Source organism: Grammomys surdaster, unplaced genomic scaffold (assembly GCF_004785775.1).
Source record: "Grammomys surdaster isolate TR1022 unplaced genomic scaffold, NIH_TR_1.0 191, whole genome shotgun sequence".
Lineage (NCBI taxonomy): Eukaryota > Metazoa > Chordata > Mammalia > Rodentia > Muridae > Grammomys > Grammomys surdaster.
In genome coordinates, this window is record NW_021604636.1 from 1,494,596 (window position 1) to 1,512,853 (window position 18,258).

Sequence of the window (18,258 nt, forward strand, 5' to 3'; positions counted from 1 at the left end):
GACTACCAAACCCTCTGACCATGCTCCCATTGCCAACTTCTCAGGACTCTGAGAAAGAGTAAAATGTCATGAATTTGTGTAGAGCTGCCTTAGATGGCTTCTACTCACTGTAAGCCACTATGGGACAAACAGCAAGCTAGCCTCAAGACAGAGCAGAGCCCTTCTGCAAATACCAAGAGGGTGTTCTCAAAAGTATTGCCTCATATCCTGTAAGATGGAATGGGGACAAAGGGAGATATGCCTTGCAGGATGGCTTCAGTTCCCTTCTCAGAGGAAGAATGTGATATTGTTAAGGTCAGGTCTGGCTTAAAACTCAGGAAAAGACATTCATGAAAACTCCCTTAAATGAAGTGTTGATTTGTATAGATTTTCTCATGAAAAATAAATTATAAAATATTAAAATAGTCTAAAGAACTCCTGAAATGTGATATTAAATGATTCATTCAATAAAGGGAAAGAATTATCCTTTGGTAACATAAGACATTCGATGAAGTAAGTCACAGGGTTCTTTAGTAAATTTGTGTATTATAGGTTAGATCATAGCTTTTAGAAATATTGCTACAGATTTTATAAGATGCTCTTATACTGGTTTAATTTCAGGACATTACTCTTAAGAGGATGTTAAGTTTATTGTCCCCATTTAAAAGTTGAGCAGTCCAACTTCAAAGTCAGCAAAGGCGTCATCTTATGTACTTTTTAAAATTAAGTTATTTATTTACCTTACATCCAGATCTCAGCTTCCCCTCCTCTGTCTCACCTCCCTTCACCTACCATCCACGCCCTCTTCCCTTCTCCTCAGAGAAGGGAGGCCTCCCATGGATATTAGCCAGCCTTGGCATATCAAGTTGCAATAAAACAAGCAAACATATAGTCAAGATAATACAGACCTGTTTTACTAAAAGAAAGAAATGATCCCCGTTTTATTTGTGATCGGGCTGGAGCACTTAGCCATCCTTTCAGCAGGAGCATGTTCTTCTGTTGAGGCTAGACAAGGCAACCCAGTTAAGGAAAAGGTATCCAAAGGAGGACAATATAGTCAGCCCCTGCATGCTCTCTAGTTGGTGGTTCAGTCTCTGTGGGCCCCTATGGGTCCAGGTTAGTTGATTCTGAAGGTTTTCATTTGGTGTCCTTGACTCCTCTGGCTCTTTGAGTCCTTCCTCCTGCTCTTCTACATTCCCCAACCTCCATAATGTTTGGCTGTGGGTCTCTGCATCAGTTTCCATCACTTGCTGGTGAGGCCGCTCTGATGACAGTTATGCTAGGCTCCTGTCTGTAAGTATAGCAGAATATCAGTAACAGTGTCAGAAATGGGCTCCCTCCCATGGCATGAGTCTCAAACTGGGCCAGTCATTGATTAGACATTCCCTCAATCTCTGCTTCATCTTTTACTCTTGGACATTTTGTAGGCAGGACAGATTTTGTGTCTAAGGTTTTGTAGCTCAGTTGGTGTCCTAATCCCTCCATTAGACAACTTGCCTGGTTACAAGAGGTAGCTATTTCAGGCTTCTTATTCCCCCATTGCTCGGAGTTTTAGCTAGGGTCACCCTCATGGATTCCCGGAAATTTCCATTGTGCTAGGTTTCTAGCTTGGCCCAAAGATGCCATTGTTTTCTCTCAGAACTTTCTCCCTCAGTCCTCCCTAAACCTGATACCTCCTGTTCTCATGCCCACCCCTCCCCCACCTAGCCCCCTCTCTCCACTCACCCCCTATTTCCCCTTTTCAATAAAATTTTAGTGTCACCCCCTTGGGCTCTGCCTCTTCTGGTCTGTGGATTGTACTTTTTGTAAGGAAATATATATATTCAAACATTGTTTCTGCAGTGTGTTTTATAAAAAGAAAAATAAGAATTGGACTCCCCTGATTTGGCATTCTGTAACAGGTAGATGTCAGCTACTGAAAGAAAGGAAATGCAGTGTTCATGTGAGTCTAAAAAATTCTAAAGGTACAATTTGCAGCAAGGTGTCACAGCCACCAACTGCTGTGAGGTGGCATTGTATCATATAGTTAGGAGTTTATATCTAGAAAATCCATTATCCCTACTGTAACTTTTAAAAGAAATAAAAGCCAGATAAAGTTAACAGCATTGCAGCTCTTTCCTAGAAAGACTAAGCAAGCTTTTCCATGGAGATGCTTGTCTATACTGCTCAGACAGCACCCTAAATCTGTCATGTCAGCCTAGGGCTAATGATGGATGAGCTACAATTCAGGAGCACTGTGTTAGTGTTGCTTCTTTTTCCACTTAATTCATAGACCAGATATATTTAATACAATGAATATTCATTAAGCAGTCAGCATCTATTCAGTATAGAGGGAATCAGTAAATAATGCATCCTTACCTTCACATTTCTCATAATCTTAAGAAAAATATGATAAGTGTACTGAATAAGATGGTTATCTGAATCAAAGAAAATGTTTTATATTCTCCCCTGGACTTGCAGAAGAAAATGCTTTATATTCTCCCCTGGACTTGCAAATGAAAGTACTATAGGTGATGCTCTAAACTTTAGAGTCATACTCAGCCTGGCCAGTGAAGTGCCGTGATAACCTCTGCATGTGAGTGGAGCCGTCGAAGCAGGTGAGACAGTGCACAACAGGCTTAGTACACCCGCCATGCACTGCTTCTTCCGTGCCTTCCAGTCACATTCCCCTGAGTGACGGAGACTCTGAGGAGATCAGGAGACTCTTAAAAGGAAGCTGGGATTCTAGAAACAGGTGTGATTCAAGATCTAGGGAAGTTTGCATTTTTTACACATCCATAAAGGCAGAGAAACATATCTAACACAAAACACTGTATTGCTCAGGACAGCGCAGGAGGTCATGGAGGAGACGGAGCATGGTGCACTCGGCCCCTGCTGCTCTCCACCTAATCTTATGGCACCGCTTGAACCATGTACAGAGACTAGAAGGACCCTTTATTGGCCACACCAGAGACTTGTCCTCTGTGGCAACTGAGAGTAAAAGAACTGCACTTCATAGGCTGTACCAGGAAAGTGCAAAGTCCACATTGAAGCTCATGCAGGCCTGATAGTCTCGGGCTGAGGTTCAAGCTCGGTTCTCAGATTCAGAAAGTTTTCACTCCTGGAGATTAGGGAGATGGCTCTGTTGGTAAAGTGCTTGTCAAACAAGCCTGAGCTCAGATTCCCCAAAACCCACATAAAAAGTCGGAAGCAGAGATGCACTTGGGAGGCCGAGGAAGGCAGATCCCTGGAGTTATTGACCAGACAGCCTTAACCACATTATTGCACTCTGTGTTCAGTTAGTGACCCTGACTCAGAAAATAAGATTTGGAACCTGACTGAGAAAGAAGCCTGGCATCAGCCTCTGGATTCCATGCACACAGATAGACAGACCTACACAGAGACAGACAGGCAGACAGACAGACAGCCAGACACACACACACACACACACACACACACACACACACACATGAAAATGTTCACTTAGCATTATCCAAGCTGTGAAGAGCTGGTTCATCCTAATCAGATTGTAGGCTATAAAATCAAAGACTTATTTTAACTCTGCCACATGGACATCTTAGTTCATGTGAATATGCAGGACTCATCTCTTCTGAGATCCTTTTAGGACTAGTTGACAGACACATGATGGGCCACCATGATATACCATCCCCTATTACAGTGGTTACCCTATGAGTAGGGTAAGGTTTCATAATTTATCACGGCCCAGTTATCTCTTCAAAAATTACTACAGCTTGATTGAATCTGGTAATAAAATGAAATCCCTTTGCTATTCCTCCTTATTTGGGTGAACAAACTGTATTTTGGGGGGAAAAAAAAGAGGGGAAGCCGCATTAGCACACACTTTCAATCCTCACACTAGGGAGGCAGAGGCAGGTGGATTTCTGAGCTCCAGGCCAGCCTGGTCTACAGAATGAGTTCCAGGACAGCCAGGACTATACAGAGACCTTGTCTCAAAACAAACAAACAAACAAACAGAAACAAAAATAAGGAAGAAAAGAAAAGTAGAGACAAGAAAGTACCATATTCCTCCATTTTCATTAGTCTCAATGCTTTGCTGTTCTCCAACTTCCAACCAAGCTCGGGCTTGGGCATGAACAGATGACCGTTTCATACTCTGTTCTGGATATTTGCCATTTGTTGCTCTAATCTGTAGACTTAGAGACAACCAGTGTTATGGCCCCACCATTGCAATTTCTTACCACACTTCAGATTCAAGACTTTAAGCTTACAGACCCTCCTCTAGAAACTGTCATAATCCCTCTGCTGAGTTTAGTCAGGGACTAGTATGCTGTTGCTTGAGTTTGTTCTCTGGTAGGTTCTCGTGGCCTCCATTGTATGCCAGTTCTGACTAACCTCTTAGCTTTACAGAAGACTGACTTTCGGGGGCTTTTACTCTGTCTGAAGGTATATTGGGCTGTATAGACCCTATCAGGAGACTACAGACTCTGCATCTAAAGGTCTTCAAGCCATGAGTCTATTCCATGGACTGTGAAAGTAATTTAAGGCACACCCTATCTGTGCCATTTCATTGGCCAGACTTCACTGGGAAAAGAGATTTGGTTTCTTTTGTTTGTTTGTTTTTAATAAAAGTAGGGGAAGATAGCAGTAAGGTGAATTTAAGAAATGAATGTGTTATGTTTTACACGGGAAAAGAACCACAGAAGCAAAACTGTAAATCTAAAAACGAAACAGCTCAGGAAGTGTTCCAGTGAAGTCAGATTTCATTCTTTCTGTTACGTACAAAACGGCATCAGCAGGTCAGTCCCATAACAGATGAAGTCCTACTAATGGTTGGGCCTATGCTTTGTCATCTCCGTAGTTTGTGAATTTGTTTGGGCCACATGTTTACTGATTTCCTCATCATGGCTTCAGATGACTTGCTATGTTAAACAGTACTGGTCACATTTGCCCAGCTCAGAGCCAGAGAGAAGGCACAGGTGAGCGTTTGCCGCTTCCCCTGTGATGCAGCTTGTGGACTGAAGTTTCATTTTCTCACAGAAGGACCATGTCCCAGCTCTTCTGGGAATGGCAACGGCTTACATGATCTTGAAACAGACTCCGAAAGCCAGAAACCAGCTGAAGCGGATTGCAAAAATGACTTGGAATCCTATTGAAGCCGAGGATCTGGAGAAGAGCTGGCTGCTGCTTGCTGATATTTATATTCAGTCAGCAAAATATGACATGGCAGAAGAATTACTAAAACGGTGTCTGTGCCATAACCGGGTAGGTGACGAGAAACAGTGGTTAACTGTGTTACGTAAAGCTTCCTAGAGTAGAGCAATGGGTCCGTTTCTGATGTTTCTCCTTTGTGTCTTGAATTTTAAATGTTTAAATGAATACTAATGATTAGAAAAAGAAGCTGTGTTCCCTTGAAGGAAGTGGGAAGACAGATTTATGCAGCTTCAAGTTTCAGCTGGTGATACTCTCCATGCAGGAAGTGCTTTTGGAATGTCAAGCATTCGCCATGATTACCCATCTCATCCCAGAACTAATGAAGATTGCAGAGTATTAATTGTGGTCGTCTGTCCCTCCCATTAAGACGTGTTCATAATGAACTTACTGCAGCTGCGTGTCATCTCCACATTATTAGACCAGTATGCATAATATGTCTGGGGGCTTCTAAGTCAATTTAATGAAAGTCTTTATCCTTAGGTATAAAATGGAAACTCTTCAAGTCTGTACAGTGTAAATCCTTTTTACTTATGTTATTTAAACATATAAAGAAGATATTGTATTATGAATGTGTTTTAAACTTTAGGAGTAAATTACTGTGTGCTGAGAAATAATTACAGTTGACTTAGAAAGTTGAGGCTTTTTGTATTCACATATTTATACCAATTAGCTAAAAATGCTAATCACAGTAAATCTGTTTTTATTCTCTTTAAGCAAATTATAGTAAAACATGGATCATTTACTTTTTAAGGAGGAGGTATGACTACCTAGTAGTATTAAGATAATCTTAGGAGTTAAAAACTTAAAATATATGTCTTTTATCAATTGGTAGAGAGCTTTAAATGACCAATTTCATCTATTTTAACTTAAATTGGCCTTGAAGATAACATACTTATTGGTAAGCTTTAAAATCTAAACTACTGTATAGTTGAACACTATGTACCTAGTCTGAGATTACCCATCTGCATTGAATAGGAATCAAGGGCTTGACACAGAGAGAACCCTGCTTTCATCAACACTGACCACATAACAACAACGTATGTGATTAAACTTGGTCTCTCCTTCAGACATTCAGCCCTGTTGCTTCAGTGTGTCTATTTGAAAGCATGAGGCTCAGGAGTCAAAGCTTAGGAACCTTGAATTATATCATTTTAGAGGGGAAATCACTGATATTTGAACCAAGAAAGCATAAAATGGCACTAGAGCATCTTGCCATACCAGATGGCAACAAAAGCTATCAAATGCAGTAAGAGTCGTGCCAGGCACTCAGGAGCCACATGGAAGACAGTCCAGCAGCCAGAGTTGGGACACCAAGTACCACAAGGAATGAGAACTGCAATGGATTAACACATACCAATATGTTAAACACATGACTGAATAAAAATACAAAAAGAAAATAGAATTAGTCAACTGCAGTATGCTAATAAACTGTCTCTGCCAGACGATGGAGAAAGAAGAATTCAGCACTTGTCCTGAGTTTTCTGTATAAACTGTACTTGTAGTCAATTATTTGATAAGACATACCAATGTAGAGATTTTTTTGAAATAATAATCAGTGATAGATATCACTGTGTTTCAGCATTGATGAGTGTATGAATGGGCAGAATATTACAGAAAGGGAGAAAATAAGACATCCTGTGCTTTGTCATAGAAGAACACAATGTCTGTGACAGAGATGGAATGTGATGAGAAAAATACACAATAATCAGGTGAATACAACAGTGTACTCTATTTTCAATCAAGTGAAAAGTAACAGCAAACATTAAGATTCTACTGTGCTAAACTATAGGACACTGGGGTGGGGGGCTTTCCCAGAGTTTTGCTGTGTTTTAATGGAAAGTGGTTTTAGTGAAAATACTTACTGATGAAATTTCTTAGAACAGTGAAAAATGTTACAATAAATTCTGTTGGTCTATAAAGGAAATATCCAGACTGAGCCCCTAAAACAATGGTTTTCAATCTGTGGGTCATGTCCCTTTCACAGGGGTCGACTAAGACCATGCTGAGTGTCAGGTACTTACATCACAGTTCATAGAAGTAACAAAACTACAGTCAGAAAACAGTAACGAAAGTAACTGTATGATTAGGAGTCATCACAACATGAGGAACTGTATTAAAGGGTCGTGGTGTTAGGAAGGTTTGGAATCAGTGCAAAAAGCAGGAAATATCAATGGTATTGGACTGTATTATAGAAATCACACAAAAATGCAACCAAGGAAATCTGTGTGTAAATACAGTTGTAAAGAGTCTTCATACTTTTTTAATCAAGATAATAGACACAGAAGAGAAATTCTCCAGGTCAAAACAGACTTGAACTATTTCAGACCACTCTCAGTCTGTGACGTGGATTGGATTCTCAGTCTAAAAAAAAATTCTTTAACAATAAATTATATTTCAACCATTTTAAATATGACTAGTGTCTGAATATATGGGTGAGTAAGAAGTTAGTATATTCTGTGTGCCATGGTTTGGGTGATACCTAAGAAAGTCTTTATCTTTTAGAATAGCATTCTAGCATATATATGGTTAAAATTATGCCTGGGATACTTTTCTTGGTAGTATGGAAGTGTTAGTATGGGGCAGGAGCTGAGTCAATAGTTAATTTTTGAAGGAAAGTTATGAGTTCATTATACTCTTAAGTCTAAATATGTGTTTAAATTAGGACAATAAACTGGGTGCCTGTCTGTGATTAAACTATCCATACAATGGTATGTATTCCTGGTACTATAAAAGCAATTCTGCTTTTGAAAGGTTTGGGGTGGCTCTTGGCATGAAAATCTTTCACTGTGTCCTTTCCATACTTTGGTGGTATACTCAAAAGCTGGAAAGCCATTCCTTTAGACACCATTTAGATGGGTTAATATGACTGCTATGCATGTTACACGTCCCATAAAATTTTATTCGTATGGAGCTTAATCTGTTTATATCTTCCATTTTCCCCTCAGTCCTGCTGCAAGGCTTTTGAATATATGGGGTACATTATGGAGAAAGAGCAAGCATATACAGATGCAGCCTTCAACTATGAGATGGCATGGAAGCATAGCAACCAGACAAATCCAGCAGTGGGTGAGTTCAGCAGACTGGACCCAGTGTCTTCACAAGAAATGGTGTATCATTTGTAAATTTCTTTGAGATGCACTTTCAGGACAATGCATGCTACAACCCAACTTCTGTTGTCAAACCTTTATCTTCATGGCGATTTATTACCTGATTACTAGGTCCATTCTGCCTTTTTTCTTCTCCCTTCACCCTTCTATTTGGAAAATGATAATGTTGTGGACAAAAAGTGTCCCATTGTCAAATATATCATGCACAGGTTACATTACATCATCACCTAAGGTGCTTTTACTGTAGATCTTCTAAAGCCTTTTAACACTTAAGTACAGTTTTTGAGGTGTTACCTTTCTCCTGAGCATCTAGAAACTCGAGTTGTGAGTGTAGACTCTTGTTTGGGGAATGTTAGTCTACAGTGTCTGAGCAGTTGAGTGGCATCAGTAGTGGACTCAGTGACCAACCTCAGCTTCCTGCAATGGGGCTCCTCCCACTGAGCTGAGTCTGACTCACTGAAGCCATGGAGATCAGTTCTGTGATACAATTTAGACTCCCTTTCCTCTCACAGAGGATGGCCCTTCAGTGGGAACTTTCTCCTGAGGTGATGCTCAAGGACTTCCTGTGGAGCTCTCTCAGAGAGCTGTCATCTTTCCCTGCTTGAGACCATTCCTTGACACCACTAACCATGGTTCACCAACTCTCCCTTTAAACATTGGTGAGATTTTTACAATTGAGAGAGATGCAGAGTTTCCATGGCCACAAAGCATGAGAAATTACTGTGCTCAGTCTATCCCTTCTGAACTGTTTTACTGCATGTGAGTGTGTTTGTAAGCATGGTTTGGCTCACTGTGAATATAAAGGTGTTGGTGTTTTTATTAGATTAGGTGATTTCAAGCTACTGACTTAACCTAAGATGGCGGTAGTCTTTACCAGCTGCGGCACAGTGTTTGGCTGCAGTCACAGTCCTCCTCACACTCAATGCCATTTGTCCAACTGGCCTCTGACTTGTGTTTCTTTAGGATCTGTGAAATTGCTAGATTGGGCAAAGTATAGGAACTAATGATAGTTTATAAATTTTTGTTTATATATTCATATTATATATCATACGAGATAGTTACCTTGTAAAATGAAAATGTATTAAATACTCAGGAAACAGAAATCATTTTGAAAACTTATTCGTTCAGAGTAATATGTTTCAAAGTTATTTATATACCCTGTTCCTTAGAAAGCTTTAGAAAACACAGAGACTCCAACTCACCAGCTCTTCCCTTATATTATTATAGTTTATGAGTGATCTTGGCAGCTCTCCCAGAGTTCCTTTCCTAGGTGTTCCTCTGACATTTTCAATTATTTAGTTTGCCCCTGAAGATTGTCACTCTATCCACTACTCCATTCTGGCTGGCCAAATTAACATTATACTTTCACTTGTCAAGAAACCCTCAAAATCCACACACTGTTTCCATAGAATTCTGAATCAGATGCTATCACTGTAAATGGCTCCAAATAGATATGCCAGTAACGTGTGTGTGTGTGTGTGTGTATTTTACATATAATATATATGTATATATATATATATTATATATACATATACATATACATATATATATGTATGTATATTCCTTGTATAAATATGCACAAGAACACATTTAAAGTGAAAGAAAACTTTTAAAATAGGAGAACACTAGGAACAAGAGCCTGTGACCAGAGGACCTCCTCTCCCCTCCACTCAGGCTACATGGCAGCCAGTAGACCCTGGGTTCACTTCCACTTGCCTGGTGATGAGGTTCGACTGTACCCTGAAATCACTGAACCGTTGACCTTTTTAGTAAGCAAAAGAGCCCACACTTGTGGCGCAGCAGTGCTCCCACGCAGCAGTGCTCCCACGCAGCAGTGCTCCCACGCAGCAGTGCTCCCACGCAGCAGTGCTCCCACGCAACAGCTACCCACTGGGCTCCTTTTTTCCGACTCTGTCCCTTTCTGTTTGCTCATCTTAATTTCACTTTGCTTTTTCTTGCCATGCCTCTTTTCCCTGTATTAGTTTGGCCAACAGTCTCCCTTAGGACTTCTCCAGTGAGTCAACAAAAGAGGGAAAAACATGTACCACTGTGTCAGATATTTTTTTTTTGTCTTAACAGGATACAAATTGGCATTTAATTACTTAAAAGCAAAACGATATGTGGATGCAATTGACGTATGTCACCAGGTAAACGCTTACATTACAGTTTCTTAAAATAGGACAGGTGGAGGCTGGAAAGATGGCTCAGGCCTTACAGGCTAAGGCTCAGAACCACAAGTACAGACGCACAATTCCTTCTACTCTCAAATGTCACGGAATAGAAAGGAATAGGAGACATGGTTGTTTAGCTAACTAGTTTATTAAATAAATTATGGAGAAATTATTAGTGTTCAGTTAAAATTTAAAAATATGTCTATTTAAAGCAAGGACATGTTTATAATTGGGGTTCAGATAGTAAAGTATTTGTATCAATTTAAAGATGTAGGCTAGTAGGAAAAACTCGTAAATCAAAACCCAGTTTGGAAGGTATTTGAAAGATGGAGAGATGGTTCAGCAGTCAGGAGCCTCTGCTGCTCTTGCAGAGGACTGGGGGGTTAGTTGCCAACACCAGTGGACAGCTCTTAACCATCTGTAACTCCAGTTCCAGGGCCTCCACCATCCTTCTCTGGCCTCTGCAGGCACCAGGGACACATTTGAAGATAGTATCGATATCCCAGGTCATTGTATTAAGTGGAACTTTTTGTGATTATATTTAAACTTATTTATTAAATACATTTTTATTTGTAAATTATAGCTAAAAAATACTCCATAATTTAGAAAGTATTTTGCATTTCATCCCACTAAAACCCTACAATTAAAATGATATCTTTAACATCCTTCCAGCTTTAGAATTTCCACAGCTCTTTGTGTCTACCATGTCCCAGTGGTACTCCGTGTGAGGAGGGCCTTACCATTTTCACAACTCTTACTTCAGATTGTTATGTCCCTTATTATTGCTGCCAATACCTGGCTAGGGGCTTGCTGTTGGTTGCTTACTTCTGTGAGGCAGTGTTTCTCACTAAGGTAGGGTAACACTAAAGCGAGCCTATGCATTCGAATCAGTTGTAGACTTCTATCTTTTTAAATGAATATCTCCTCCCTCTCAGACATAGTATTGCTGGGAATCAGAATGTTCCAAACTCAGCCCACATAAGTCTGATGTATGTTCTCGGTTAGTATCACCCTCCCAGACGGTATTAGACATGGCAAGAAGCTAAGTTACAGAAGTAACTCATCCTCTAAGAAGTATATTATCCTCTAAGTCGTCTGTTAAGGAAACTTGTATGAGATGTTTTCATGCATGGTTCCACATTCTGTGGCTCTTATCTGTTAATCTCAATGAGTCGCCACTCATGCAGTGATTAGCACCTTTGAAAAGTGTGATAGTCACAGCGTTAATACAGTGAACTCTTGGCCATAATGCCCAGTTAGAGTCAGAGTCATATTTTACAAATTAGTTTGGTTTTGTTTCCCCAGGTTCTTGAAGCACATCCAACTTACCCCAAAATCAGAAAGGATATACTTGATAAAGCACGTGCATCTTTACGACCTTGAAAGTGATTGTTTTTACTGAAGTGTCTGAAGATGCCAGGGATCCCTCAGCCTTTGCAGCCTTTGCAGTTCACACAGGCTCCAGCTGACAGTGTCACAGAAGTGGGTCCTGCCTTCTCCAGCAGAGGCTGCTGCTGTCCAGGGACAACGCTGCTCTGTGGTATCCTTGGTGGAGTGGCTCGAGGAGAGCTCGTCTTTCTCCCTTCCATTAGGCAAAAATGGTAGTTCTGTGATCCAGCCTAGCTCATTTCTACAGAGGATATTTTTGTTAAAGTCTAGGTTATCTATCTTTTCTGAAGAGTATTAGATTTTCCAACAATTCTATTTAAAGTCTACTGTTATCTGTTAATTTTTATTATAATTTGTGATATAATCTCATGTAATTTATGAAAAAAGAATACGTATTTTAAATGTATATTTTAATAAAGAGTTCTGTGAATATCTGGTTTATAATTTTTCAGAACTTAAAAGATACAGGACAGTCTGCAGTGTTATGTAATAATATTGAAGGAAATGACATTAATTAGAAAAATCTTTCCTGGGAAAGTATACAGGATATGCTTGCCTCTGTCTGTTATGTTCATGCTTCCTACTCTCAAAGCAAGTGTGATCTTAAGAAACGATTCGTATTCGTTACCAGTTTGAATAGGTAAGCCATCATAGCAATATTTAACCAGAAGCCACAAGAGTGAGTTTAATGTGTCCCAGACAGTGGTCTGTGAAGAAGAGTGAAAATTGCTTTCAGTCATCAGAGACTTACAAAGCCTAGGATGGGAGGTGGGTGGAGGGTGGGTGCCCTGCCAAATAGCACTCTTTGATAGCTGACTTCCAATTTTTTACACCAAATTACCCTAATCTTAACAGCCGTGGTCCTTAGCATTCTTCTCAATGTCGTATCTACATCTTCTTAAGTTCTTTAAAAATACAGTAGTCTTCAGCGGTATTTTTATGTGCACTAAAATATTTTTAATAATTTGCTTTTCTTTAAAATAGATTACTTTGGGGATCATATCTCCATGAATTTAGTGTCCTTTTATTTCCAATTATGTGCTATAAAATTCTAATCATTCATCACCAAAATTGCATTCATAGCATTTCATAGAACATGGATAATAACATTTAGGATCTATTTAGTAGCTAATAAACACTTTAACATATCTTACAGCATTTGTTCATCACAAGCCAAGGAAAATGTATTATTCCTATTCTAAAGATTCCAAACTGTCCAATCCCTAGGTGAAGAGCTGTAGGCAATTAACAACTGCTAAGAGAGACAGAGAGACACAATTATTCTCCCCTCAGTGAAGCGACTCCTAATTAGCTATTCCACACCACCTCCAACTTCCAAAGCCTGTCTGTTCCTTCCATAACAAAGAACATGTGCTTGTGGTGATTTGAATGAGAAATGCCCCCATTATAGGCTTTGTCCCCAGTTGGTAGTGCTGTTTGGGAACATTATGAAGCCTTTAGAAGGTACAGCCTCACTGGAGGGAGCACATCACTGAGGGTAGCATTGCAGGTTTGCCATACCTCGGGTGGCTTATTCCTTTTGAGTAATTTCGTTATCAGTTTAGAGAAGCCATTGTCATGTCCATACTCAGTTTAATGTAGCCATCCTACCATTCTGGTTCCAACCACTCTATCTAAACTCTACAACATTGACTGACTCAGAATTTGTTCCTTGGCTGAGAGTTAATTTTTGTGACATACCTCAATCAGAAATACATGAAGTCTAGAGCCCAGGCCAGGTAGTTATAACCCCAGATTGCAGCTTAAACAACTGCCTTGCACTGACTGGAAGGTCATGCCTCCCTTCAGGATGGAGGGGAGTCAGAGAACCTGGCTGAAGAAGCTCCCGTGGAGCCTGGATCTGAATAAATGTCCTGGGAGGGTGGGGGTGGAGGAAGTGTTTGGAAGTTTACTCTGCTTTGACTTTAACAAATCTAGTGTGAGAAGTGGGGGAAGCCTGGAGGAAATAAGTGTCTTCCATCAACCCAGTGCAAACCCAGGAAGGGCTTCCTGTAGGATTGGTGGAGGAATTTAGGTCGAACTTTGGAGCAGGGTTCAAGTAGATGGGAATCCTAGCACGGATTAAGGATCTGAGGAGAGCCATCCTACTTTAGGACCAGAGAAGAGATTCAGTTTTAAAGAGGGTCATTTGGCTGTCTTGGTGCTGATTGAGATTGTTGGGTTTCACACCTGGTTCAAGGAGCTGAGGTGCATATTTAACATACCAAAGTGGACCTGGCCTCCAGGCTCTCCCAACATCTCTCAATCCCTACCTGTGATGGCTGGCGTATCCAGCCTTCTACCATGAATTTTGCAGCCCAAGGGGTGGGCTTTCCCTCCCCCAGAAGCTCCTCCCTATATGATTCAGACATCATAGTCCCTCTCCTTTCTGTCTCTGCATTTTCTCTCTCCCTGAATGTGCACATTCTTTCTTTCCCCCTCCCCTCTGTCTCTCTCCCCATGGAGACTTCTCTGGCTTCCTAGGGACGAGTGAACCCGCTGGAGAGCAGCCTCCCAATAAACCTGCCTTTATATACTCTAATCTGACTTGAATTGACTCATTTCACCGGAGGAGAATAATTTATCCCTCTTTATAAAGGAAGCATGGGAAGGAACTGAGCAACTGTCCTGTTTAGAGACGCACCATTGTGAATACTCTGGGATGGGGGGAAGGGGGCGGCATCGCCCATCCCTGCCCCCTTCCGGTGTTACTGAACTAAAATTGTTCACATTTAAAAAAATGGCCAAATATATTCACATTTATCTAATGATGGATTGCTATAGAATTAACTATTTTCAAACAGTAAATGTTTTTCAAAGATACTTAACTGTCAAAATTTTAAAAGCTATAAAAGTATAATTATTGAGGTTATATATCTATTTGCCAAAAACCATAGACCCATATATAACAGTCACCACATACACACCAAACTGAATATAACCCAATTATTAACTAAATTATAATTTTTCTTTACCATGATGAAGATTAACTATAATAAGCATTTTATACTAAGAATAGGACATGTACAATTAAATATAAAGTTAATTACAATTTTTAAGAGTAACCTTTGCAAACTTCCTTTTCACTGTTTAAAGATCTTTTCTTGGTGAAGATGGGGGAGGGGGATAAGCTGGCCCTCAATTCTTAAACTTTTCCAATTGTTCTTACAAAATATATTCTAATCCCCTTTGATTGCCAGAGAAGAAAGAAAAGAGACTTCCAGAAAATGACAGTTGAAAACAACTGAATAACAGAACACAAAGAACATGTCTGTCTTCCTAAAGAACAGCTTTAGGAAGACAGACAGACCTGTGAGCAAGCCAGTTGCCTGCACTTTGGGTTTGGGGGGTAGTAATGGAGTTTTAATGACGATCTTACCACATTAAATGAATTGGAATGGTGGAAATAACTGATGTCATTCAAGGTCACAACACCTGACTATGTACTGCACCATGTAGAGCAAGGTACAAATAGAGTCTTACATGTCACTGGCTCCTTGGTTGATGATGAGGAGAAGGAGACACCCTCCTTTCATGTTTGAATGAACCTTCCTGGTAGATTAGTGACACCCTAAGACTGGAAGGTGAGAAGACATAATAGGAATATATTTAGATAAGAGGACAGAGGAAAGACAGGGTAGACGTTTTCATTTGCCTGATTACTTTTTAAGATAGATGCATTTGGTATATTGAAATATTTATGGGGGGAAAATCAGAAAAAAAGGAAGGTACAAGAAATAACAGATGGGAAAATATAAGGAGAAAAACCGGGGCCTTGGAACTTTAGAATGAGTAAGGGGTGGGTGCACAATTTCTGTGAAAGAAATGGAGAAACAAAACTCAGAAGGAGATGGCACAAGCAAAGGTGAATAAAGACACCCTCTTACTAACGAGCTTCAGCTGTGTAAAACAGTCTTTGACCAAGGGCAGCCCCTTATCCTACAGAAACATGGTGTCTTGGTCTCCATTTGGCTTGGACTTGAGGGATTCTTCACTTATTTCCATATTCCTGGTTGTAGCTGCTGGAGGTCGGCCTGCCAGACTTGAGCTGGGGAAAGGGAGGATGTGGCACTGTGACATGATAAATCATACATAAATCTTACGAGCAAAAATGTTCCGCCTACCTCCTAACATTTTTCTTCAGAACCAGGTGTTTTTTTTTAAGAGAAACGCTTCACTTTACAATCTGCCTCCCTGTGCTTGTTCATCAGTGAATCTGGCACCGTGCGTGCGTGTGAATGTAATCTGAGGCCGTAAATGAGAAAAACTGAGTAACCAGAGGAGTGTTGAATGCCTCCTTGCGAGGGGACAACCTCAGAAGAGGAAGCCGTCTTTAAGTCACTCCTTTTTCAGATAGTGTTATTTTTATCTTCTTTCAAACAAATTTTTTCTTGGCAATCTTAAACTGTTTTTAAGAAAACAAGGATATTTTGAGAAAGTAATTACTACTTCCGTTTCTGCCCAAGGCAGCCTAGTCGTATTTTTGATGTGGGAAGTGATGTAAGAGGCTGAGAGAACACTTGCAGCAGGACCATTGCTATGGAGTAACTGGCGGCATCACACTCAGATTCGGCACACACTGAAAGGCTCACTAAGGCTTACCTGCTTTCAAAAAATGGCGAGCCAAAATACTGAACTGCAAAAGTGTTATTAAAGTGAGATCATCGAAATCAACTGATTCAATGTATGAAAACTGGTAACTGTTGTTTGAAATTTTCTGTTCACTTGCCACCAGGACCAAAATCACAACATATAGAAGATACTTTGACCTCAGAATCACAGGGTAGAGGAAAATGTGTGTGTGTGTGTGTGTGTGTGTGTGTTGCAAATTTAAAATGAGTGAACACATGCCACACATGCCACACAAGAGAGAGGATAGGACATGTCATCATATATACTGGTATCATTTCTCTGCAGTCAAAACAAATCTTGTAAAGCATTATGTCTTGTTGAATGTTAGCTATTCATCTATTTCTGTCTCTCTTTGTTCTTGTGTGTGTGTGTGTGTGTGTGTGTGTGTGTGTATGTGTTCCCCCACGTACACTCACATGTATAATCACACGAATAGGGTGTTGGATATGTATAGATGTATATATGTGTCTGTATGTGTATTCAGGCACATAGAGGCTAGAGAAAAACTTTGGTTCTCATGCCTAGGTATCACTCACATTGTTTGTTTATTTGTTTGGGACAGAGTGTCTCATTGGCCTGGTGCTAGGCTGACTGTCCAGCCTCAGGAATCCACCTGTCTCATCCTCCCCTGCATTGGGTTACAAGAGTGGTATGATGCCTCGCTTTCTTTATGTGGATTCTGGGAGCTCAAACTCAAGTCCTCACACTTCGTAAGTAAGTACTCACTGAGCTATCACTCCATCCCATCATAGGTTTCTTAAAAGGTTAAGCATCCATTTGCATTCCAGTATAAACTTTTTCCACAAACAGATTTTTAAAATTGTTTTCTGAAATAAATATTTCAGTTAGGAATCAATTCAGATTTACAGAGTTGCATGGAAGAGAAGACATGAGAGAGCCCACATACCAAAACAAATATTTACCCAGAGACTTAGCAAAAGTATCTCTAATATTTTATCTTTCTGTGCAAATACAAATTAAATGCACATTTACACAGTCATATATAAAAACAAACACGTGGCTTGGTTTTTCTGAGCATCCCAAGAATGGGTTGAGTAGCATGTGAGGTGCAATCTTCTGTCCTTAATTATTTCAGTGGGATGTCTTCCCCCAAGAAGCTAGACTCCTCTGTAGTCAAACTGCTGTTATCAAATGTTGAAGGTTCAGAAAGGATACAGTACCTTTTTACCTCTTACTGCTGATTGATCAAATTGTTTCCTTCCTCAACTCTACCCCTGAAGTCAAGATCCACCCTCTAGTCAGACATCACATGTACCTCTCATGTCTTTTTAGCCTTGTTTAAATTTCAAACTTCTCTGTCTTTTATATCATGTATATTGCAGGAAACTACAGTCCTCAGCACCTGGAACTTTTATACTGCAATACTTATTTTGAGTTTGTCTGATAATTCCATTTGAGATCCTAAGCATCCATGGCCAGAACACAACATGACTGATGTGTTCTCGGGGAATCACACCTGAAAACACACATGTCCATCTGCCTTGCAGGTGAATTAGCTTTGATCATCCCAAGTTCTCCATGTATAGCTTTATTTCTCCTTGCAACTATTAATCTATAAATAGACACTTTGAGATCACACGGACACATCTTACTCTTCTTCCAAAATCCTTGCTCACTGTATGGTGAGTCTTGGCTGCTCTTGTTTTCCTCAGGATGATCATAGATGATAATATTCTAACATCATCCCTTTCTCCACTGGCACATAATGGTCAGCCACCAGGAATTTACCATGGGTAAGAATATTATTTGTATTTAAATTTATAATTTAATACGTAGGCTCATGGGTT

At 40.1% G+C, this 18,258-nt stretch overlaps 1 protein-coding gene across 2 annotated transcripts in view; it reads left to right on the forward strand.

Annotated features, from left to right (window-relative positions):
• Ttc21b (tetratricopeptide repeat domain 21B) overlaps positions 1-12,250 on the forward strand; it is a 68,132-nt gene extending 55,882 nt beyond the window's left edge. The window contains exons 26-29 of one of the 2 annotated variants that reach the window (XM_028769272.1): positions 4,978-5,202; positions 8,097-8,217; positions 10,338-10,405; positions 11,735-12,250. In XM_028769272.1, coding sequence (XP_028625105.1) covers positions 4,978-5,202; positions 8,097-8,217; positions 10,338-10,405; positions 11,735-11,812 — 492 coding nt within the window. In that variant the 3' untranslated portion in view covers positions 11,813-12,250. The remainder of the gene's footprint in view (positions 1-4,977; positions 5,203-8,096; positions 8,218-10,337; positions 10,406-11,734) is intronic. The other variant, XM_028769274.1, reaches the window with a different exon arrangement.
• The last annotated feature ends 6,008 nt before the right edge of the window (positions 12,251-18,258 follow it).